The sequence below is a fragment of the Aulonocara sp. 'chitande type north' Nkhata Bay genome, linkage group LG20, assembly GCF_057382095.1.
Source record: "Aulonocara sp. 'chitande type north' Nkhata Bay isolate Kocher_YH1m ecotype deep benthic linkage group LG20, A_spYH_male_GT1.1, whole genome shotgun sequence".
NCBI classification, from domain to species: Eukaryota; Metazoa; Chordata; class Actinopteri; order Cichliformes; family Cichlidae; genus Aulonocara; species Aulonocara sp. 'chitande type north' Nkhata Bay.
The window spans coordinates 9,048,695-9,073,637 of NC_141363.1; the positions used below are offsets into that span (position 1 = coordinate 9,048,695).

Genomic DNA, 24,943 nt, shown 5'->3' on the forward strand with positions numbered 1-24,943 from the left:
GACGAGTAACCTAAGCAGAGACAAGTCCCAACCTCACGCTGTCCCACTGTTACCATATGTCAAACTGCGTGTTTCAGATTTACACCTTTTTTCTTTTCCTAACAAATACCTAATCCCCTAAGGGCCGAGCAGGAAACACAGTGGCTTCATAAGAAAGAGAGTCTCAGATGATCTGCTCGAAAACAGGGTGGTGCAGTGAAAGCACGCCGGGCTCGTAACTCATGGATCAAAACATTTCTTTGTTAACTGTTTGTCTTGGCAGTTGATTAGAGATTTCAAACACTCGAGGAACTCCATTAGCAATTTAGTGTTCTTTGGGTAAACTCTCCCTTCCAAGAACACCCATGAATTTCAAACTCCAAGCCTCTAATTTTTAATGCAGACTTTTCACAAAAACCTTGCAGTCTCAAGAGTATTAGGTTTGTGGGCTGAAGTCAGGGCCAAGGAGGAGCCAGTTTTCTGCAGAGGAGTGTTTCACACTCGATACAAGCCCACTTCTTTTATGATGGTGGAAATTAGATAAAGGAAGCAAGTTCTAGCTCTCATTCGGTTTCCTCAGGAATCCAAACATCTGTCCGTGGCTCAAGGATCTTCATCTGGACTGTTATTGCAGACACACCCGTGTTAGATGACATTTAATGAAGACCCAAAGCCATGGCCTCTGTAATTCATTGGCAGCAGAAATTCAAAAATATTATTTATTCAACAATTAATTTCACTTTGTTTATGCAGCACACTGCGAGGTTTATGTGTGCTAAATGTGCAGTAAAAACAAAACCGATTTGCTTCATCCTCCTACGCCTTCCTTTTTTTAAAACCTCACCATGCTTTCCTCTTTCTACCATCCACCCTTTCCTTTTCATAACTTCCAATCAAAATATGAAATGACTAATTCTGAGCTGTATGGGCAGAGGCAACTTTAAAGAACATAATCCCACCCGCCCGCCACAGAGGACTAAAGGTGAAGTAGGAGTACATGAATATTAAGTTTCTACTCAAATAAAATAGGGAGCTTAATTTGTAAAAGGCATCCTCTACATAGTTTCTGTACTCTCCACCACCAAATTATAATGGTAAAGATAGAGATACCCTGGTGCAAGCATCGGACCTACTGCTACATCCCCTACTGTGCGGGGAGCTAGCAGTAGCAATGAATTAACAGGCTGTATCATCAACTGCAGTTATTTACTAAAGCTTTCTACTGAGGCACAGTTACATCGATGTTGAAATGTTGATGTCTTCTATGAATAAATAAAGATTTCTGTAGTAAAATATTTAAATCGCTAATATTGTAGCTCCGATCTCAGCTAAACATAATTTCCTTAGAGAATAAAGTATTCTGATTCTGATGAATCAACCCAGTTACTGTGGTGGTGTCTTTTAATGATGTTTTAAAGCTTGCTGATTGCCCATTAACATTAATGCCACCGTTTTTTAAGAGAAACTCAGAGTTGTGCATCTGCACATCTGTGAGCGACAAATTCACAACGGCAGCGTCCAAGTTCACAAATTCAGCATCTCGCACCTCTCACAGACCTGCTGCTGCACGCACCCACACTCAGAGCTGACCGGAGCACTCTGATGTGAAAATCCTCGATAACGAATAAACCCATTGCAACGAATGTTGCCGTGGTAACCAAGACTGAGGCACGAAGACAAACCCAAGGTGACCGACAGGGCTGTTGGTCACCGTGGTAACAGTGGAGCTATGAAGGCATTTACTGAGGCAGTGGTTTTTAAGTTTCCTTAAGTGTCTCACATGAAACACACACACACACACACAGGCTGAGTGCCTGAACTCAATTCCTCTTTTATGAAACATTCAGGGACAGACCTTCAGCTGTACGACCAGCGGTTAAGACCTGTCGGATGTGATTTTGTTTTAGCTTTAATGTGATGCGTTTTGCCTTTTGATGCTTTCATGTGTGTACTCACGGAGCTGGTCGAAATGTGTCTGTAAGCCATCTGGTCCTGGGACTGAACAGACCATTCGAGCCTTCTGGAAAGTGCTCCACTTATTAACTAAACTCCTCTGGCCTCCGATGTCGTTCTACATGAACATTACAAAGAACTGAATTAGATCTGCTATGATTACAGAAGTAGCAAACATACAAACATTGCATATTTAAGCTGGCAAAAAAATTCATGCACACACAGTAACATTGGCATGAAGCTCGCCACGCTGCCAAGACTGCTTGCAATTATGGACAATGACTCCCACCCCCTCCATAACACACAATGTGAAGAGCAGTTTCAGCAACAGGTTCCTTTAACCTCACTGTCTGAGGGACGTTACAGGAGGTCGTTCCTTCCCGCTGCTATCGGGCTCTTTAATTCATCCACTTGGGTCAGATCACACATGTGGAACAGAATTAATCACACCTCACCGCACCCTGTCACTTTTGTACATGATGACATATATTTGAGCACATGCTTTTCCTTTGATATTTATACCTATATCTCTATATTTATCTATTTATCTTAATATTTATCTATCAATATCTCTGTTTCTACACTCTTTTTAAACAAGTGTTTGATGTTTATTGTATATTTGCTGCTATGACAACTCAATTTCCCTCTGGGCTTTATAAAGTCTCTCTGATTCTAACAAAGCCATGAATGTGCAAACATGTCCACACAGAAAACACACACAACAGTGGAAGACGCAGTGATTGTGACAAACATAAACAGTCCCTCATACATTTCAGTGATACACAGATACACAGTTGCCTGCTCTAACACACACACTGACCAAACAGCACGTACATACCATCCCATGGAGGTAAACGTGTTTATGTAAGCTACATGCAGACGTGTTCTGATGAGTGTCCAAACTGCACAAACCCTATCTATGCCAAACAAACATGTCGCATACCTTGCACACACGTGCCACTCTGGAGTAGAGCACCTTCCCAGCAGCACCTTCCGCCTCCTGAGCGCGCTCGGTGAAGAACACGTAAACCTTATCATCTTCTGGATTATCAGTTTCAGACAACGGCGCTACCCGCACAAACTGGGCATCTGGAGGAAAGTACCACAGACACACACACACACAGGCAAATTATAAGAAATCAAATGTAATACAGTCCTACACTGATACAAATGTAATTTGCAGCGCAAGGAATAGAGAAAGAGCAAAGGGCTGATTAGGGAGAAGTCGAGTTTCCAAACAGCAGGGAGTCAGTATATATCGCCTTGTTATCAGCAGCAGACGTCGATACACAGGAGCCTGATAAAACACCAACCGGGTGTGCAGGAGATGATTTTAGAGATGCTCAAAGATATTCAGTCTACTTCAGAAAATTCAGTTCACAAAGTACACACACTGAATGTGCTGCACACGTTAACCGTGACTTGTGATGTTTTCTTGGCGGAGAATTTGACAAAATTTTGTGTTTTAGTGATTGTGTTATCGTAAGGAGCACATTCTCAACTAACTTCTAATGTCAGACGCAGTTCTGAGTTGTTCAACACAAAGGTAGACTTCAAAAAGGAAGTGGTGCTTTTCTGCTCTTACCCTGCAGCCAGGTGGAATCGTACTGCTCAGTGCGGATGACACGACGGTTGCCAAGACTACGGAAAAAGGCAGAGTCCCGGCTCATGAAGTCTGAGGTGATGCCGGCATACAGCTCTCCATCTACACAGAATACACAACAGTATTCTCATCAGTAGTCATTGAAAGACATCCAAGTCATGGCTCTCCTGTTTTAGACATCCTCTAGAAATTATATATAACTTCCACAGTTTGATGAGTTTTATAACAGCAAAGCATCACTTTTGCTACAAACACAAACCCATTTTCCATCTAGTTTTTCTTTGATAAAACACCTAATCATGCACATTTAGATGATTCCTTTCCACCTAACGGTTATATTTTGTTGTAGAGAAAATAAAGTGCATGATGGTGCGTGTACTGTTTATTAAAGGTGAGGTTTAAAGAAACAGTCAACTTACCAACGACTGCAGAGGCCGTTTTCTGGAATGGATCGTAGGGACATTTGCCTTTCCCGCACTCTGTCTGGCCGTAGGAGAGAGTCTGATGCTCTGACTGTCAAAGAAATCACAGACGTCACTCACACAGAAAGAAGACAGATCACAAAGCTGTCCTAATTTATATTGCAATCTCAAGTAGTTTATCCACTGATGCAGCAAATCATCCAGAAGCATCATAGTGGCGGTTCAGGTGGTAGAGCGAGTCGTCAAACAATCAGAAGGTGGATTAATCCCGACCTCCACCTGTCCGTGTGTCAGAGCATCCTCAGGCAGGATACTGAACCCCGAGTTGCGCCTGATGTCACTGTCAGTTTTATTTCTACAGCACGTGTAAGCAACAAAGTAGACCAAAGTGCTTTACAAGATAAAACCACAGATCAATATAATAAATACAGCAGAATAAAACACAAAACAAACAAAATGAATAAATATAATATGAATTATTATTATGAACTAAAACAAAGACAATGCAACATAAAAAACCTACACACATGCATAAAAAGTACCAGTGCATGTAGCACCATTTCAGCGAGCCCAACTACCCTGCCACACATGCACTCAGTGAGCACCTAACTGAGGGTAATCGGGCTAAGTGGAGGGATTTTAAAATGTGTGAAGCTCAAGGTTAAACCAGTCAGCACCATCGGCACCTCTAAGAACCATGTCTGAACCTCTGCTCTGATCTTACATGGTCTTTCATGGGATTAACTGTTCTCTGACACACACACACACACACACACACACACACACACACACACACACACAACTAAGTGAGATGAGTGAGAAACTTCAGAACCGGCAGCCTATTTCTGGGAAAAAACGATAACCCACATGTGTCATTATGATGAGAAATTACACACCGACAACAGCAGGCAGGTTTGACCTCTACAGTTACATTCACCATCCATTGCATTTGACATACAAATGTCAAATAACATATCTAAGGTGTCTGGTAGCCCACACAGTGCAGCATCAGTGACGAAAGGAAATTTGACATATCACAAGGTGAACCCTGGGGGATATGTGGGCATAGGGGCAGACACCACATGATATTTCAGCTGCTCGTAGGCATGCTTATGGGGGCTGGAACTCGAAGTCTGAAAACAGACATATTGGTGGGTGGTAGGAAAATCAAGGCATCCAATACATATATTTCTATTTTTTAATGCAGACAGCCCTCAAAACCTGGATAAATGAGTAGAGCATCAGTGACGAACGTTAATTTGACATATCGCAGACTGAACACTGCATCCACGGGCAGCACTGCAGTTAACATCAAAGTGCTGCTTGTATAAAATTGCAGAGAATGGCCCAACTGATTCTGATTTTGGACCAAAATGGAAAGAGTAATCTATGTGACTTTGAAAGAAGAGGTAACTGTTGTTGGGGGGCAGATGGCTTCAGCCACAAAAATTGCTCGAGTGGCTGCTGTTTCAGAAGGATAAGTGACTAAAGTGGCATAAATGTGGGAACTACATCAGCAGACAGTTTGGAAATTACAGTTGACTGCACACGTGATGACCATGATGGTTCTGCATTAGTGTGATAGGTAAAGAAAAATGTGAGGAACAAAAAGAGGAGCTTCTTCAGATTTCAAGGAGAGGGATTTGATAGCAGGGCTTCAGCGAATATCGGGTTTTGATGGTCTGCTTCATTTTTACCAGACCAGAAAGCTAGCAGTCTTTTAAACACAACCCATTCTTCAGCTTTATTATTTTTAGGAGCAGCAGATTTAAGTCTGGTAGAGCTGACGCCTCTACAGATACCATTTTTTTATCCAGCAAAGTCGCAAAAGAAAATAAAAATACATATTTTGCACCAGCATACATTACCTGTATAGTGTATGTAATTGTGTCTGTAGCATTACCTGATGGAAGACGCTGGTGGCTATGAAAGCGCAGCGGGGGTTGAAGGCCCCGGTGCCGCACACATACAGGTGAGTCTGGTTAAAAGGCTGCAGAACACGCAGGAAGTTCGCACACTCCAGCTGGACAGAGAGAAACAGGGACCATAAAGTGAGGAATAATGGATGACACACATTATTTTGCACTGATGCTTAACTGTTTTCTATTACTTGTTTGAATATCAAACAATATGACTTGCACTTATTAAACTCTGGCTCAACTGACAAATTTTCACACCTTTCATCTTGAGCTTATTGTGAAGTCAAGAAGCAAAAAAGTAGTCCTAAAACTTCAGATGTGACCGACTGTTCAGCACGCCCCACCAGACGTCTGCCAGTACTTGGATCAACTGAATCTTGATATGCCTGCCTGCATGAAAACTGTCTTGTTTGTTTACAGTTCCCAAATGAATAAGATACATTCAGCTTTAGTTCTGCCCTTGATGGTAATCTATCATCCTACTGTATTGCTTTATTGCTTCATAACTCTAGACAGTTCTTGTAAGGTATTATCAAACGGCAGTAGGGAGTAGAGAAAGGATGAAAACGGCTGATGTGGTTTGACACCGATTCATATCTGCACGCAAATGTGTCCGAATGTAATTCTTTTCCCCGCGTTGCTTAAGTCAGGGTAACGCGGTTACTTACCCAATCTTAGCGTGTTTGCGTGTGCATCTGCGAGTGTGCGTTTGATTACCTCTGGATCCTTCCCAGCCATGAGACATTCTTGGACGCGGTCCGGACTGGCTGGCCAATACAGCTACAGAAAGAAGAGAGGGGGAGAGAAAAAAGAGAGGGACAAAGAGATTTCAGAAATGTTTTTATTGCTCACTCTACATTTCCGATAAAGGGCTTCGGGGGATTGGCAGGTGCTTTATGAGGGAGCGTGGCAGGGATAGTCAACAGAACATGACTAATCTAGAAGAAAGAAGGAAATGATTTTCATACCTCTTAACTCCAAACAGATAACAGTCAGCTTTAGGGAGGAGAAAAGAAAAAGCCAACTGGCAGCATTGCTGACTTCTGATAATGAGCCAAACTGCCAGAGCAGAGTACATGACTACAAGCATGACTAACTGACATACAATCCTGGCCATGCCTACACACTGTGAATGTGCACTGCAATGCAGCTATTATCACTCATCTAAATAACTAAATGACTCTTGATTAAAATTATACATGGCTGACAGTATTTATTCTGACTTTAAACCCTAAACATCGTGCTATTATTTGATTTGTGCAGTTATAACATGATGTTATTATGTTATCTTGCATCAACAGAACAACTGAAGCAGCCACTGTAAAGGGTCCAAGATGAACCAAACGGGATTCTGGCTCCACAATTTCCTCTCTGTTGTGGTCACAGTTAGTTTCTTCTTTAACCAGTAGTTCTTATTGGACACGACAGGCTCTAAGACAGGGAATCAAACTTTCGGTGACCGAGTTCCAATTCAGGAAGTTAATGACTTAGGCCACATTAACCTGTGTCAGCGCAGCAGTTCTCAGACTTTTTCTGAAGATCAAAAAAGCTCATGACCCATGCCCCACATTTTTTATGATAACAATCATAAAGACTCCATGTTGGATTTTACTTAAACAAAGATGAACGTTATCAGTGCAGCAGCATCAGCAAAGCCTTTATGAAGTTCCCTAAACACCCCCCCCAATATTTTTCTCACAGACCTGTAGTCTGCTAAGATGACTAAAAGAAGAATAGCTCTCATAGTCTCATCCTTTGCTGTTATATCATGATATGAACCGGAGATGAATGAAATACAGTCGTGCATTCCTTTCCTGCATCGTGTGGGCTGCCATAAAGCCCACACGATGGATTTTGAAGACCCTGGCTCAGAGGAAGATATATGGTATTTACTTCACTTTGTATGTGAGCTCTTTGATAAGGGCTTCAAGAAGAAAGTAAATGACATTGCTCCAAAAAAAAATCTTTCCACACTGTGTAATGCACAAATGAGAGAGATCTGTGCCTTTTGTGAAGAGTCAGAGAATAATCGAGATCCACATGTCGACGTCTCTTTTTTTCCCCCGTTGTTGTTGTTTAAGCTGTGAGAATCAGTGTGGTGTAATAAACCCCTCAGGTTGCTAAGTTTTTTTCTTTGGGTCTGTTTAGGTTTGGTTGTGTGAGGTCATCCTGGGTTCAGGTAAGATGATCACACATGAAAAGGTACATTTGTAACGTGAAAAAGGGGATGACTTCACCATTTAACAAACTAAAGCAATCAGAGAAGTGTTTGTCTTGCACTTGTTAGCTTAATCACATTAAACCACACTGTTTGCTTCAGTGTAAACTTAATCAGCGTATAATAAAAACTCTATAATGGAGAATGCTTTCATGTAAAGCCAGTAAGGGAGGAAACAACAGAGGCTGGGATGGTGTGCAGTGAGGGAGAGAGTGCGAGAGCGAGAATGAGGTGAGCCTTAGTGTCAAATGGCTTCAACATGACTAATCTAAATATTTCCCTGAGACAGTCATTCCCCTGGAGAGCAGAACGGTGAGACCGAGATGTAATCGATACAGTAAGCGAATGTCTGCACTTGTCGCTAAGTACGTGATACACAAACTGCTGTTCAGGTGTCAGAAGTAAATTCAAGACCTCAACTTCACACTGCATTAGGAAGTAAATGTGTATATAAATTGTAACAAGTGCACTTTATTAATTAAAAAAACACATCTGTGCACTGATTGTAGTTTTTATCTCTCTTTTTTGTATTTGGGGTGAATGAAGATGTGAAGAAGTGACAGGAGATTGTAGAAAGTGATTAATGACAAATGGCGGTGGTTTCAGGAAACAATTTCTGGATGTACACTAATTGTTCCACGATGCAGTCATTCCCACAGAGGCTGGTGCGGGGCTGAGACCATCAGATTAGATTAGAGACCACAGACCCCGTTTATCTCCGAATACCACACACTGACAGGAACACGGACCACCACTAAGGGAGTCTCAACAGGTAAAGACTGCGGTTAATGGGATTTTACCCCTCTGTGAAAAACATGCTGGTTGTCAGTTTATACGAAACAGAAGATGTAAATGTGGGTTTTTGTAAAAAGGGAACATATTTTAAAAAGTAAAAGGAACAAGGGGGGAAAAAAGCTAGAAAAAAATTTAAATTTCTGTACTTTTGGAGTCGTTTTCAGAGCCGAGAGAAGATTCAAAACAGAGAAAATGAAAGGAGAGAAGAACAAATACTGTAAGCAAACAAAAAGCCGCAAACAAACATTTAAACCCCTGGTGACCCTTTGTGTTACAGCAGCTGCAAGCTGTTGACTCACACAGAAAGAATGGCCTGAGTTTTTTTTTTTTCCCCCGATCAAAGAAAAATGTGATTTAAATGTTATAATAAATTATAAGATCGTCTCTCTAAGCCACACTGATTTTTATATAGCAGAAAAACCGCACGTCCACTGTGCATAAGTGTGGGTAAAGTCGGGAGGAGATAATATAAATAAAAACAGGATCCAGATTGTCTCAGGCAACATTGATAAGAAGCTCTGAGAAAATAAACAGAAATGTTGAGAACATGGCACTGAGTGATTTTAACACCGGGGGGGGGGGGACTGCACACAGGCTGGAAAGGTACAAACAGCCTATAAATACTGGATGTACAAATATGTAACTTAACAGCCCGCACAGAGCTGAGTTGTGATTTGACTGTGACTATCTATCCTTATGCTGGCTGACTGCCTGACTGAGTGGGTGGCTGGCCAGCGCAACTGATGGCTGTCTGTCGGTTTCGCTGGTTGTTTTTTATTCTGCTCTTCTACCTGTTTGGCTCTCTGACAGCTTGCATGCACGTCTGACTGATGAGGGTATTGATTTGATCCGGCTGGGCAGGGTTAAGAAAGCCAGCACTGTTCTGTGTCCTTGCTGTGACCCTGAACTCTACCTGACTGGCTGTCTCGATACCGTGCTAAAGCTGCAGAATGAAACTAGATACTGTAACAAAACTTCCACATCTAACAGCCACCACGAAGGAGCGCCGCGTCTCGCAGCAAGTCTTGGGTTGGTCGGAATATTATTGTGGCACTTCCACATTCCTGTGTATTGCTTATGTGCTGGGCAGAGTCTTCGTTTGACTAAGCTTCACTTTACTGATATGTGAAAAAGCTAATCAAATCAAATATTGACCCGCTCACTAGTGTATAAAATCTAGAGATGCGCTTGTGCAGTCTTTGCAAACCAAAAATATGTTGTGCGGCTGACCTCGTGCAGTCGTTTTTCATCTAAAGTTTAGCTGTTCTCGTCTGAAGCATAATACCTCCGTATTGGTGCCAACAGAGGCAATCGTGCCTTTGAGCAGTAAATGTGGAAAGCAGAGGAAGTTAGGATGTAAGAAACGTGCATAAAATAATTGTGGCTTGAATGGAATCCATTACAGTCCTATCTGTATGTGTCTTCTTTTTTAAAGTTTTCTCCCCCCTTCTTTTTTTAAAGCGTAGCCCCTTCTTTAAGTGTACATTCCCAACTTCTGTACTTTTTCCATTTACCAATTGCTAAACTAAATAATACTAAGTGATCAGGCCAAAAAAAATCACCTTCTGCTCAAAAGGTGGAGACATTTTTATCAAATATGGACAGCTTGGCTGCCAAGGAGAAAGCTGAATAGAGGTGGAAATGTGGCACAGCCTCTTTCTGCTTTTTGAACACTGTTTCTGTCTCCATGCTAAATCGAAATGAATGGTAAGTGAATTGTTTGTTCAGCTAAGAACCACAAAACAGGGTCAGAGGAAGAAAAGCGGAGCTTTTGTGCAGCACAAGTAAGGAATTTGACAAAGATAAGAGATTAGAGGGGATATTAGAAGGGTGTGACTTTCCTCTTAAACCATCAGCAATTAGCCCTATTAAGTCTCTGACACATCAGCTATCTCATCTGCTGTCATCTGACTGTGTGTTTTATGTGTGTATTTTGTGTTACATCTCTTGAGTCTACCTTTCCTTAAATGGTAAGCAAATGTGTGCTCGCGTCCTGCGGTTCTAACCTTGCGTGGGTTTTGCGTTATGTCATCCATACTGGTAGACAGAAGGCCATCTTTCATGGCCACATAAAGGCGTCTCCTGTCTTCATCGGGCAGCAGGGAGTGCAGGTCTCCCGCCATCAGGGGTAGCGTGAGCAGCCGGCCATTCTGGATCAGCTCTGAGAAGAAGAAAAAAGAAGAGAAAAAACACAAAATAAGGGTCTCCATTCTTATCAGTTTTTAAAAATATTCAAGGGAATCTGGAACAAAAATGGCATTAAACTGAAAGAAATCTGTTGTTTGCAATAAAAATCTAATCTTTGTCTTATTCATTAGGCATTACTGTATATGAAGAAGTGTTTTCCACCATAGAAAAGGTCCAACAGCCTCCGTGCTTTTTACAGTTTTACTAATAAATGACAAATAGCTTTTAAGTTTTTGCAGACATGTCTGTAAACCGCTGATGACCAATGTGCTAGCAAACAAAGCAATCTCGAGGAGAATTTCATACAGCACTGTCTCTGCAACCATTTTCACACTAGCGACTGCCAGAAACCACTTGCAACCATTTGGGGAATATAAATTTTTTTCCTCCCAACTGGTGGTTGTTGGATGGTCACTGACAAATCTAAAGGCCAGTGTGACTGGGGCGAATAAAATATACCTTCCAGTACTTTGATACGCGGGTTTTTCCATTCGCAGTTTGGTTGCAATTGTGTAAAAATCAACAATAAATGCAGGTTTTCAAAGTAACAGACTGTGAGAATTAATAAACCTAACTATGACGCAAATTTTGTCTTAACAGATCATCACTCGGATCATCTTTGAGATAAAGTGACGTGTTGCGCAAAGACACAGACTGTCCCACGCCTGCAGCGCCAATCACAAACGGAACTGGCAGTTGTTTGTTTTGCTGCCTCATTTTTTCTTACCAGGTTGGTCACTATGTTCAAACACAGAATACTGAAATGTATCTCTCGTGAATAAACAAACGTAGACAAACAATACTTACACATCTCTAGACAGACTGGATGATAACAACCGGATCTGAAACCTCAGATAATGAGAGCACAGATTGCTTTTTTTAATGATTGCACCATGTAAACTATGAGAACTATGGTGTGGGGAGATCGACTGATTTCAGAACAAGGACAGAAACTGCATGTCTGTCTGTCTCGTGCTAACTTTCATATTTTATCTGCCACGTCTTCTTCTGTAGATCGGATTTGGCAAAACTAAAGCATAAACATATAGGCTTTACAGCAGCACCAGACATGGCTTCACACATTGGCAGCTCTACATAGCAGTGAGGGGTAGAAAGAGCTTATAAAAGTGGTTCAAACTTTAAAAACAGTAATAGCTAACTGCATACTCTTATTTATCAACCAGGCTCTCCTGCAATGCTTTAAATTGAACTGAGAAGGGATGCACAAAAGCAAATTTCCAAGCTAAATCTTCAAACCGAACCCAAAGACAGATTGGTATATATGGAAAAAGAACAATTCAACTTGCATTTGTCTCGTTGGCAGAGAGCACGACTTTATTAAAACCATCATGCATAACTTTGGATTGTTTGAGCTGTAAGCGTATATGTGGTGCAGTTGGTGAACCACAGCATTTTTTCTTTCTTCAAGCAGTTTAATCTGACCTAACATTGCGCATTGAGATGCATTATACACAACAGCTGTATTTCCACTCAAAGCAGGGGTTTGGGGGGAGCAAAATAATAGTCGCTGTAGTGGGAAAAAAAAACTTCCTAAAAAGTTGGTAGATCCTGTGGGAAATTACCTGATGGAGGCACGGTTAATATATTGTTTCCTAGTGTGGCAGGAGTGTGAATTTGCATTCATAGTTTTTCTACCAATGTAAACTAACTTTGTACAAAGCAAATGCAGAGTTGTAACAGGAAGCTAACTGAATTTTTATTCTGTTTGTACAGACACGGTCTCGATCAGATTTCAGTGTAATCTGATAAAGCTGAAACCTGTTTAACCTTTTTGTCCATTTTGCCAATTTGTGCCAATCTCAAGTTTGAGCAAGCAAGCAAACGCTGTTTTGTAGAGCTCGAAAATGAGAAGGAGGACAGAAAAAGCAAGTGACAGAAGGCAAAAATCCCCGAAACTGTCATACTGCATAAAGGACAATGCATAACATTCAAAGACAAAGAAGTGATAAGCAGCAAACTGGGGCCAAAGGTATTTGTCACAGCTGAAGTTAACACTTGTTTGTTCAGGTAACAAAAAGAGTGTTTAAATCTGGTGATACTAACTAGCCACAGTGAGCTGCTGAAAAGTTTTCGTTTAAGTTTATTTCCTCTTTGTTCAGATTGACGAGCTGCAGAAATGCAAATAGCTGAACAAAAGTCTCAGTTTGCACTATAATTCAAACAACTTCACTTTCATTAAGCAGCTCTAAAGTGCAGCTTCAAAGAAAACTTTGCATTTAGGCTAGATTTTGAAGTGGAAGAGTCCTCTACAGGTATTCTGAGCAGCTTTCAGATCAACCTTTGGTACACAAACCAGGGAAATTACATATTTAGCCTGATGTGGAAATGCCTGTGAATTTCCCAGACGGGGCCAAACAATGTGGCTGGGTGATGTCTATGCTATTTGGCCCAGCCTAATGCCAGTACTGACAGAAACACTTGGAAACACCTATTAACTGTATAATACCCTAAAACCAGCATAAATCAAATCATTTGCAATAAAACAGATAGCAAACTGTTGAGCACAGAAGGTGAAATTCCTTAAGAATGAGAGCCCCAGTGTTGCATAGAGGAAGCATTCTGTAGGGCTGACTGTAAGTGGGTGGCTCAGTTAAGGTGCCTTAAATGCTAACATTCATGCAATACAGCTGCTACTTATACTGAACATTGCAGCTCCCATAGATGTGGGTTTTCTCACTGCTGTTAAGCAGGCTTTGGAAAAGTCTTCAGAAGCACACATGTGCAGTCTGAAGTTCCTGTTCAACCATTTCTTGATGTGTTTTTAACTGCTAACAGGCAACAAAGAGTGTGCAAGTCCATCACGCTCAAGTAATTTTACAGAAACTCGAATCAGATATATTTGGGCCATGTCCAAATTCATCAAAATGGCTAACACGGCGGAATGACAGGTTCCCACAACTGTGTCCAATTAAGAAGTGTCCTGCTGTTAGCCCGTGTGACTTTTGTTCCCAGTTGGCGTGCACAGTCAACTGTCGACTTTCTTGACAAATTCAAGCAAGCAAATATTTGTTCCCTTTTTGAAACGGCGACTATTAACGGAGCTGATCAGCAAAGGATTGCACACATTTGACCTTCACTGCTATCGTGCCAGGAAAAAGTCCAAGCTGTCCAAAAAAGATCAAAACTACAGTTTGCCAAAACCAGGTCTGCTGGAAGATTTTGGTCTGAATAGATGAATCTAAGATTATCAGGCCACAGAATCAGCAGACGTTTTTTAAACAAGCATCGCACACAAATTGTAAAGTGTGTTAGAGGGGAAATTTTTTGGGATGCTTCACCGCCACCGGGACTTGGCAGCTTGCAGTCATTAATTCAGCTGTGATAACAGGATAGAATAATGTGAGGTCATCTGTCCAAAAGTTTAAACTCAATCAAAATCAGGCCTTTCAACAGAATAGGAGCACAAGCCGATCGGCCATAAAGGTTTATGGAATGGCCTCTTCAAAGCCCAGATTTGAATCATACTGACATTTTGTGGGAGGATTTAAAATCAAATTGAAAAACCTACTTGCAGCTGAAGGAATTCTGACATCAGAGTTATGCAAAACGCCACACAAGAAGTAAGCAGAAAATGCTAGCCTTTGAATCCAAAGAGTAGCACATGAGAACCCTCCAGAATACTCCAGTTGTTAATATATTTGTTGTACAAATTACTAAAAAACAGACGGCCTTGAGGTGTTCTTTCCAAATATATTTTCTATAAGTGCATCTGGCTGTTGGACAAAGAAATAAAATGTTTTTGCATAAAAAGGTATTTGTTGTAATGTTGTGTTCACTGTGTTACCACCTGAGACCTGTGACGTTCAAAGTGCAGTGAAACCCTGAAATAAAAGTGAGAGGGTAAAACAGCAAAGGTGAGGAAGAGGGAGGGGAGACGGGAGAAGAGCGACAGCGAGGAGGGAAGATGAGAAAAATGACACGGCAAAGTGACAGCAAGATGAAAACGGTCTGATGGGTGGAGACAGTTCGGAAATGAAAATGAGAAAAATGTCAAAACACAACACGATGACAGACAGTTGAGAAAAGGAGGGGGCGGGATGAGGTAAAAGGGCAGGAACAGAAATCCTGGTCTGGGAAATTAACAAATACTGATGGGTAATGATGACGAGGACGGTTGATGAGAGCAGTTGAAAAAGTGTGCCTGTAAAAATAATACTGCAATGATGTGGCGGGGCAAATGATGGACGTATGGAAGGATTGAGGAAGAAGTGGAATCAGGGGAGAAAGCAGGACTGGGTGGGGGAAGAGAGAAGCCGTAAGCGTGACAGAAACTATGCAATAAAAAAGTGAAAAATGATGGATAAATAAGTAGATAGAAGGGGAGAACGGCAAAAAGGCAAGATGGGAAACAGCAACACTGCTATGATGACAAGATGAAAAATGGTGATTGGATGGATGACAGGTGGGGGAAAGAGCAGGGAAGACAGTGACTGTGGGAGAAAAGAGGAAAACAATGGCAAGAAGGATGAAAAATACAGACAAGAGAAAAAGGCAAAGAACAGGTGATGAGGAAAAAGAGAAGGAGAAGGAGGAGGTGACAGAAGGAATGCAAGAAAAATGCTGAAGACAGAAATGAGAGGAAGCACAACATGCTGACAGTCAGGCAAAAAAACACAAGAGATGGATGAGCAGAAAGGAAATTAGGGTAGAAAAAGAGAAGAAGACATGACTCAATGGAAATGGGAAGATAATGCGAAGCAGAGAGCGAGCCGCGGTAGGAGAGGAATGGCCTTGCACACTAAAGGTAGATAGCAGAAACTTATACTTGAGCTCAGTGTGAAATCTCCCCGGGTACTTTGTTAATATTCAGCAAACGGTCAGAGAGGTAAATTGTTTTGCTTCACACTGATCTGAGCTTCATTAATCCCAGAAGGAGCATCAGAAACACAAAGAGTGCAACACAATCGGGACTTTTAGTTTGGTGTGCTCAAAGTGTTTGACGTAGTTGCTGCTGACAAAAGATGCAGACGAAAGTCCTTACAAAGCCTTGACCAAGGTTATAGTAATAGCTGACTCCCACCTAACCCACCACCTCCATCTTAACAACAGATTTCAATTCAATTCAGTTTTATCTATAAAGTTCCAATTCACAACAACAGTCTCCTCATGGTGCTTCATAGTTTTCATAACTAAAAACTACAACAATCAGACAAACCCCTATGAGCAAGCCCTTGGCAAGACCGAGAAGGAAAAACTCCCTTTTAACAGGAAGAAACCTCCGGCAGAACCAGGCTTAGGGAGACAAAACACCAAGTGCATCATGGGAAGCCATCAGCAGCCCAGCCCAATTACAGCGTAACTAACAGAGGATTCAGGGTCACCTGATCCAATCCTTACTCTATGCTTTATCAAAAAGGAACGTTTTAAGAATAATCTTAAAGTAGAGTGGGTGTCTGTCTCCTGAACCCAAACTGAGAGCTGGTTCCACAGTGGAAGGGCCTGAAAGCTGAAGGTTCTGTGAAACATGATTCGTGCAAATTATACAAAAAAAAAAAAAAAAGAAAGAAAGAGAAGAAAATCTGTTCTAATCAGTGCTAATGAAAACATGCCCCTATTTTTTATACCACTCCATTCATCACTGCCATTCTGTTTTTATTCACTGGGCAAACAGTGAAGTGTTTTCCCCTTAATCAGCAAATGAATGGTGAGTAGTGCACTGCCATCAGCTTCGATTGACTTGAATTCTTCTACTGCTATTTGTCTTCTATCACAACTGACAATGATAATGACAATAGAACTGAGTAGCTCTACCCAAAAATAGCGTGCAACATTCATCAAAACACCAGAATGGAAAGATGCACATCTTGGAGAAGCTTTGCGGCACTTTCAAGTGGGGCTGTGTTTACATTTAAATGTGCTATTCGTGATGGCACTCATTTCTTGATGCATGCTCAATAAGCCAGTTGATCGTCAACTTTCTGGGATTGGCACTTGTTAATTTTCAGCTTATAGTCTCTTTTCTTTACACATTCCTAAAAGAGCTACTTTGGGCTGCTTCCTTATTCACGAGGGGTCGCCACAGTGGGTAGCGCTGCATGTTTGATTTGGCAGATTTTTCACGCCGGATGCTCTTCCTGATGCAACCCCGAAGGGATTTGTGTCTCCAACCCTACCAAATTTCAAAATAATAATGATAAGAAGACATTCACTATTTTTTAAAAGTGGTCTATTTATGTTGAATATTGAATTTGAAGCATGCGTACTCAACTTCACAGCTTATATTTAACAGAATGGTGTTTCCTCTTCAAGGCAATCAAAGCCTGGTGGATTTCATGCCTTGCTCGGCCCATTCAAGCATCCAGCACTTCATTTGAATTACAGCGTGTGCGCCTCAAGAGCAGCATGACCTTGCTTAATTCAATATGAAGGGGGGGTTTTAAAAAAAACTCAGCCTAATTGAATATGAAACCAACTCTGCAGTAAAAAATAACGGCAACATTCAGCGTCACAAGATCCTATTGGTTAAGACAGGCTGAAAAGTACAGCTCATAGCTTGGAGTTCATTAAATCAGCATTATAACAAGGAGGATGACACTCCAAGATGGGAACTGAGAGTGGATGTACCAGAACACACATGCACGCGCGTGCACACACACACACACACACATATTTATATGATTGTGTGTGTGCAAAGATGGAAAGTGGGTGCAGTGGGTGAGTCAGCAGCACATGTTTAATGCTGAAACAAATTTAGATCTTTGCATCCACACAAACACGTACTAACCCATTCTCTCAGTTTGGTTACAACTCTGTCTTTACCCTGCACATCCACCCACCCACATACACACACGCATACACACACACACCCAGGAAAACTTTGCACCATTCAGACATCGACCATCTTGACCTCACCACGATGAATGGCTCTTATTCAATATGGAGAAAAAAAACACATTCTTTCTCCACCATACACACACACACACACACACACACACACACACGCACACACACACACGCACACCCTTGACTCAGTCATGAAGCACCAGCTGCACCCACCCCACCCTTACTCATGGGACAGTTGCCTTGGTAACGGCAACCATGCCGACATAATTTCAAAGCTGGGGGGGGGGGGGGTTGGGTCTGTGTTGTGTTGAGGGGTGTCTCTTGGACTCTACACCCCCCTACCACCCAGGTCTCTTATACACACACACACACACACACACATAATAATAATCTGGTCCACACCTCTCATCAACACAGCGAAGTCTGGAATGATGGAGTGTTGTTCCAAGACATCAAGCCATTTAGGTAATGGGAGGGCAAATAAACACAGACAAGCTTTCATGCATACCACTGACCACATGCATTTACAGATATTTCACAATGCAGCAAGCATCATCTGTGACCCTGTCCGCCTGTTTGTCTGCCCCTGACAACATTCAGCAGGATGTTTACACACAGACACCCACCATCACCAGAATCTCTGGCCATTATCAGCAAAGCGCGGTGATGGAAAGTCAACCAATTTCACCTCACACCCCCATAAAGCTCCAGAATGGAGGTGTCTGAAAAGTCGCAGTCAGAGCGCAAGAGAAAGACCAAAGCTTTGTCCGTGGCAGTTTGTGAAGAGTTTATCGACCCAGATGCAATACGCTTTTCGAGACAGCGGTCTTTTCAGAAACTCGGAATTACAATTGATTTCTTTCTTCTTTTTATGTTGTTGTTGTTAAACGGATTCTCTGCTCCCTTCAAATCAAACTGAAAGCTGGAAAAACCATCTGATACCAAGATAGGGAGTTGTCATGTGGCACACAAAGACGAACAAGATGAGAAATACATCAGATGTGGATAGCAGGGCGTAAAGTGAAGGTAATTACTGTTTTCTCCCTCTCTTTAACCTTTCTTTGTAGTGACCTTTCATAATAAAAGACTTACTTACTCTTCGACCATGTTGTACTATTCTCACTAGTCTACCAAGCAAACCATTGATCACAGAAATCTGATGGATTGTAGTAGTTATGGCACTATAGAGGGAGAGACGTGCTAAAAACTGCATTACTTCCTCAACCCTGCATACACCTGTATAGTGTTATCAAAAGCTGTCCCACTGAAGTGACGTGAGTCTTAAAGAGACAAGACAAAGCGGAGATAATTAAAAGTGTAACTCTAATATATTAAAACGGAACCAACTACTTCTGATCCATCAAAGCACTACAATCTGCTCTTTTGCCACACACTCAAACACACACAAATGCACACTTGCCAGTGCAAGCTCTTGCAGAGTTCAACCACTCTTATCAGCATCAAACTGACAGGGAGGTCAATGAGGGTCGTGACCTCTGATCGGAGCCAATTGGCCTCTGACTCCTGTCACTTGGAATCAAAGACGGAAAAGGTTAAGATGTAAAAGAACAGACACGCTAAGAAATAAGCCTACAGGTCAGTCCAGACGCACATACACAGACACACACACAGATTTTGTCTCTGCATGAATGGTTCTTTTATATTAGTGCAACAATCTGCCTGTCCTTATTCGCCTTCGGTAAGTGTTATTATTTACATACTATTCATTTTGAGGGTCTGTGTGTGTGTTTCTATGTGTGAGTGGCTGGATATTTTTGTCCATGGTGAACATTAGATTGAAGGTTGCTGGTCATGGGAGCTCTGATGGACCTTGATATGATTAGTGCAAATGTGCGGCGTGTGATCCGGCTAAGAACATTCCTGCATTGCACATATCTGATTCGCATGCACGCGCACATGATATACACGCACAAAAGATTGCATATTATGATCAAACAAACATGATTTTTTTGCTGATCAAGCTGGTTTCAAATCCAATTTAGCTCGATAGTGTTTGTTTAAGACGTTTAAGGCAGAAAATGTTCAGTATGTTTGTCGTTCTCTCTGTTTTACAAGCCCTGACGCAGCAAACTATGCTAATCATAGGCTCTGTATGCATTATGTCATTTGCTACATAATTCACAGACGACATTCATATGACACTAAATAGAGACTTCGAAATGAGTTCTAATTTACTTTCTATAAATAACTCAGCTATAGATGTCAGGACTACACTATAGGGATTGATTCAGACACAGTGCAGTGACTGGTCTGCACTCTGCAGCAGAGGCAACCTGCTGTGTACGTGTGCAGCTTACAGCAAAGAATGAAAAATCACTGAAGAAACAGATAAGTGTAAAACTTAAGTTTTCATGACACCTCCTCTTACAGAGGATGGTTACTGGTACTAGTTACAGCCTGTCAGGAGCTCTGTTTGGAGCTAATTTTCTTGTGCAGAGAGTATTTGTCTTGGCATCTGTCTTCTGGAAGTACCTTTCATAACAAATTTAGTAGATGGTCAGAAGCGCTGCTTGTTACATGAGAAGAAAAAAAGGCATAACTTCAAAACTGAACTGATAAGTGGCCCGTAGAGATTTCTGTGTGGGTTTATACATCCACTTTGGCGTTCCACCCCAACAGTCACATCAGGAGCAGGAGGAAGAACAGAAGTGAAACATGGATAAAAAAGAAAATGCAGTTCCTTAAATGGTCACTTAAGGCTGGCTCCAAAAGGAAGTCATTTGTATGCCAGGGAATACAAAAGACATTTGTATTCTACAGTATGAGAGTTATTTGGTACTAATATTATAAGTTATAAGTTATTTGGTACTAATTATTTTGTACTTCTGTACAGCACTTTGGTCAGTGTTGCTGTTGTAATTAAATGTGCTATATAAATAAAACAAACTTGAACTAATTCCCCATATGCCCACACACTGTAATGCCAATCTTCAGAACTGAAATAAATTGCTGGAATTTACAGCCTGGTACAGAAAAACAACAACAATATCTATACTCTATACTATAGACAATATTTCAATTCATGACGACTTTAAGAGCTCATTTTGAATCCAGGTGGAAGCCAGCACAGGTGGCTGTTTGATTTCCTGTCTGCTAGGCCTCACCTCCACTAATGTGAGTCAGTGAAGTGCACCTCTGAACTATTTTATGGCGTCTTCTGAAGTTTGGTGGTTTGATCCTTGGATGCTTCAGTCTCCATGCCAAATAACCTTGGGCAAGTTATTGAACCCTGAGTTGCTCCTAATTCATTCATCGGAGTGTGAGTGTTAGAAAGTACAAAAGTCTCTTAACACTAATTACCGCTTATGTGTGTAACACTCCTACTATTTATGGATGCAGCTTGCTAACCAAATTTGCTGGTGCCAGATGATAACTTAGCTCTCTGATCTAAATATGGGTCACTGCTGCCTCCAAAGAGACTAAGATGCAGTGCTAAAACCAAGTCTTCAGAAGGGCCTGGCCCACAAACCGATGTTTTGTACTTACATTTCTTTCTTTCTTTCTTTTTTTAACATATTCTCTGCAGTTCTAACTTTATGACTTATTTTGTTTGATGTTTGAGATTTCCTCTTATGGACGTGACTCTGTGCTCTGAGCTCAGGTGGACTGTCAAGGTGAGGCTGGCAGCCAAGGTGCAGGGATGACACTGAGAAGCATCAATTTGACACACAGTACAGCGAATGCCAGCACAGCTTTTCCATGCCAGCATCAGAGGAACACATCATGAGTACGTGACTATGCGCACCGCTGGACAGGTGAGCTGATTTCATTAGCGAGCAGGAGGTTTCAAGAACGGAAACTTTCCCTGCTGAGTGAGGAACTTGCAAGCTATTTCAAGAAGAACAGAAGAGGTCTGCAACTCTTTCAAAAGTTGGTACTGACACGTTTGAAAAGTGAGTGGCATACAAGAGAAAATTGAAAGAAAAAGATGATGAAAGAATCAAGTTGCTATTTCAATCGTTATCTCACTCCCGGGAGTCCAGCTTTGTTATTTTCCTGGTGTCTTATTGCAATCTCTTCCACATCCAGACACTCCACTTATAGCTGCGTGCACATACAAGCGACACTTATCATTAATCTATCCAATTATTAGCTCATGGCCTAAACCATTGTCCATTTATAAGCTGCATACAGTGTGTGTGTGTGTAGTTTTGTGCGACTGCTTTTGTCTGTCTGTTCGTCTACCCGCTGAGCCCTGGGGAACTTTAGCTGTCTGGTGCGGCGTTCCCAGGGGGAGGACTTTGTTAGCTGCGCCATCGGGGAGGGGGTAGTCTTGGTAGGGGCGAGGAAACCGGGGCACATTTCCTGTGGAAATGGGGTTATCACTTCACCAATTACTGGTGCAATTACAGTGGGAGGCCTGCAGAAGCCTGGGAACAAAGCCCATAGGCACACAGATGGGCACTCGATGTGGGGACATGCACGAGCAGTATGTGCGCACACAAAATCTTTTCTAGCTCACAATAAAATCTAATTGTCTCCTTGTTTTTTCTCCCTTTCATGCCAAGTTCTTGCTACTTTGCATCTCTCACAAAGCCCGACTGTGTTACAGAGGGTGATCGCGCCGCCTTAAGCTCCCGCTGAGTGTCAGAATCCACAATGAGCAATAATGATGAATGAAACTCTGATGTCCGACGTGAGGCGTCCCAGATGCCGAATTAATCATCTGCAAAATAACACGCAGTACACAACATGAATCTGGAATGCCGAGCACTGTTCAACCAGACTGCACATAGACTCGGCTGACATTCAGTAATCATACCTTTGTCTTTTTTGAAATACTCCATTTTTAATTTACACAGGCTCAACTCTTCTATCACATCGAAAACATATGCGCCCACACACATACACGCATACATACCAGAGCGGAATTATAGCCAAACACACAGACACGCACTATATCTGGACTGTGTCACCAAGAGACCAGACCCACGTGGATAGCTTGACCTTTGACCCTAGAGGGAACGATTATTCATCATCATCATCACTAGACTGTTCGTTTAGGTCGCTGTGCCGCTACACGCACACACTGGAGTCCATCCGCTGTTTACTTTTACTCTAATTTGTTTTTTTTTAAATTCTAATTAATGTAAATGAAGGATCACTGAGAACTCATTGTTTTCGTCTTTCGCTTCATATTCTCACAGTTATATGCAGCCTAGTGTGGGGACCTCAGTGCAGACCAATGTTCTGGGTTAACTCATTTGCTAATGGCAACAAAAACAAATGTTTTGCATTGGACAGCTGAAGTTTGTCTATTTTCCCACCCTGAGCTTCACAATCTGAAACACAAAGAACCTTAAAAGACATTTAGGACTGCTGAAGTTAGTGCTTAGCTCCTGTTTCTCAAAAAAGAACAGTTTTGTAATCCATTAATAGTGAAAACGTATAGATTATAAGCTATTTGGAGCAAATGGACAAAAATCCAAAAGGCATGTGATAATTTTTTTTCCTCCTTCAGATTCAGTTGAGTCAGTGTGACATCTGTCTGTGATTCTGCTGACTCTGAGTCTTCAAGTTCATGACTCTGCAGTGGGCTCATCCAAAGAGGAAACAATTGCCCTTAGTGGCCTGGACTGGTGACAGAGTCTTAAATAAAATCACCACTGTGTTGTTTCATAGACTGTGAGGCAACACATCACTGCTGATGAGCTTGCTCTGCAGCACAATCGTCATCCACACTGACCTGTTAATGTGAAAAATGGCTACTAGATGCGTAGCGTGCTTCATGGATATTTTTTTATATGGGCAGCCATGAAGACAAGTAGCTGTCCCCTGACGGTTGTGGACAGCCGTGATGTCTACAGCGATTTACAGGCAACTTTGAGGGTCAAACTTGTGAAGACTCTCTACTCTAAAGCCAGCCCAGATGATCAAACGCATTATCTGTTACTCTGCATCCTCTTGCTTCTTAACAGGAAAAGGAAGTCTGACTTCCAACCTTTTGTGGCACATGTCTGATCTTTCCACTGCTGCTAAAACAGAGAGAATCTTATTCTTGTGGTTTCTGCTTCTTTTGCAGAGACATGGGAACGTCAGATCGGTAACATGAGAGGTTAAAGATCGGCTGTAGTCACAAACATTTTTAAAATACTCTCAGTGAGCCTCGACCTTAGAAGTCCTTCACAGTCAGTCTAAGAACAACTGACTGAGGAAGCGTGGTCGACTGATTCTAGATGTCCTATGCTTTCGTTCAAAAGGTGAAAAATAATTTAAAATGACTGTTCATGAAAATGGGCATAGAACAGAAAGTAAAATCCTGACATAATCATAGACTATAGTCTCGATTACAGATGGATTTTAAGAGAGAAAACTTTAGTTTAAACACAAGTATACATTTCCAGCCAATTCCTGTTAATATACCTCTGTATCCTCTACATTTACACTCACATCCTCCATCTCCAGCTTGGCCTAAACTACACCTAATGAGGTAAACTAACGGTCAGAGTAGATCTTAGCACTATTGATCCCATCTGTTTCTGGCTTGCAGCTGATGAAGACCTCAAGTGTGTTTTGTGGATTAAAATCCCACAATACCACAGAAATACTGCTAACGTGAAGGAAAGCTGTGAGAAATATACATCTGGACAAAGATGAAGACCAAAATCACAGAAAACAGCCCAATAAAACCTTTCCCCCTCCATTCATGACTCTGAAGCGTCAGCTCATTAAAAAATATTGAGCTTCTTTTGTTGTTTGCGTCTTTACTGAGTTTCCCCCTGTCTGGCTTTCAGTACACAGTAGAACAAAGTTAAACTCCCTAAACAACACCTGAATAATGGGAGTAAAATTTCAGTCTCACACTGCTTGAAAAGACTTGCTGACACACAGAAAGAACCACAGAGGAATGGTTGGAAACTCAGCTCTAGCTTATTGACAGCAGGTCAGATTGGAGCAAATTAATACTTGAGGGAAATTGAAGAAATATGAAGCTTGTGGATTTTTATTTAATGACTGGCTAAAGATAGCGCTCACATATTAACACCAGAAACCTCCGGAGGGTAAATTTACAGCATGTCCACTGTTGTCATGGGTTGCTGTT

General features: G+C 41.7%; 1 protein-coding gene across 2 annotated transcripts in view; it reads right to left on the reverse strand.

The window, feature by feature from the left end:
• The window catches only part of sema3h (sema domain, immunoglobulin domain (Ig), short basic domain, secreted, (semaphorin) 3H), a 51,481-nt gene that overhangs the window by 20,242 nt on the left and 6,296 nt on the right, over positions 1–24,943 (reverse strand). For both annotated transcript variants that reach the window (XM_086276982.1, XM_086276983.1), the window contains exons 3-9: positions 10,896–11,050; positions 6,594–6,656; positions 5,861–5,980; positions 3,955–4,048; positions 3,518–3,637; positions 2,876–3,021; positions 1,936–2,050 (exon numbers count right to left, since the gene is read on the reverse strand). In XM_086276982.1, coding sequence (XP_086133108.1) covers positions 1,936–2,050; positions 2,876–3,021; positions 3,518–3,637; positions 3,955–4,048; positions 5,861–5,980; positions 6,594–6,656; positions 10,896–11,050 — 813 coding nt within the window. The remainder of the gene's footprint in view (positions 1–1,935; positions 2,051–2,875; positions 3,022–3,517; positions 3,638–3,954; positions 4,049–5,860; positions 5,981–6,593; positions 6,657–10,895; positions 11,051–24,943) is intronic.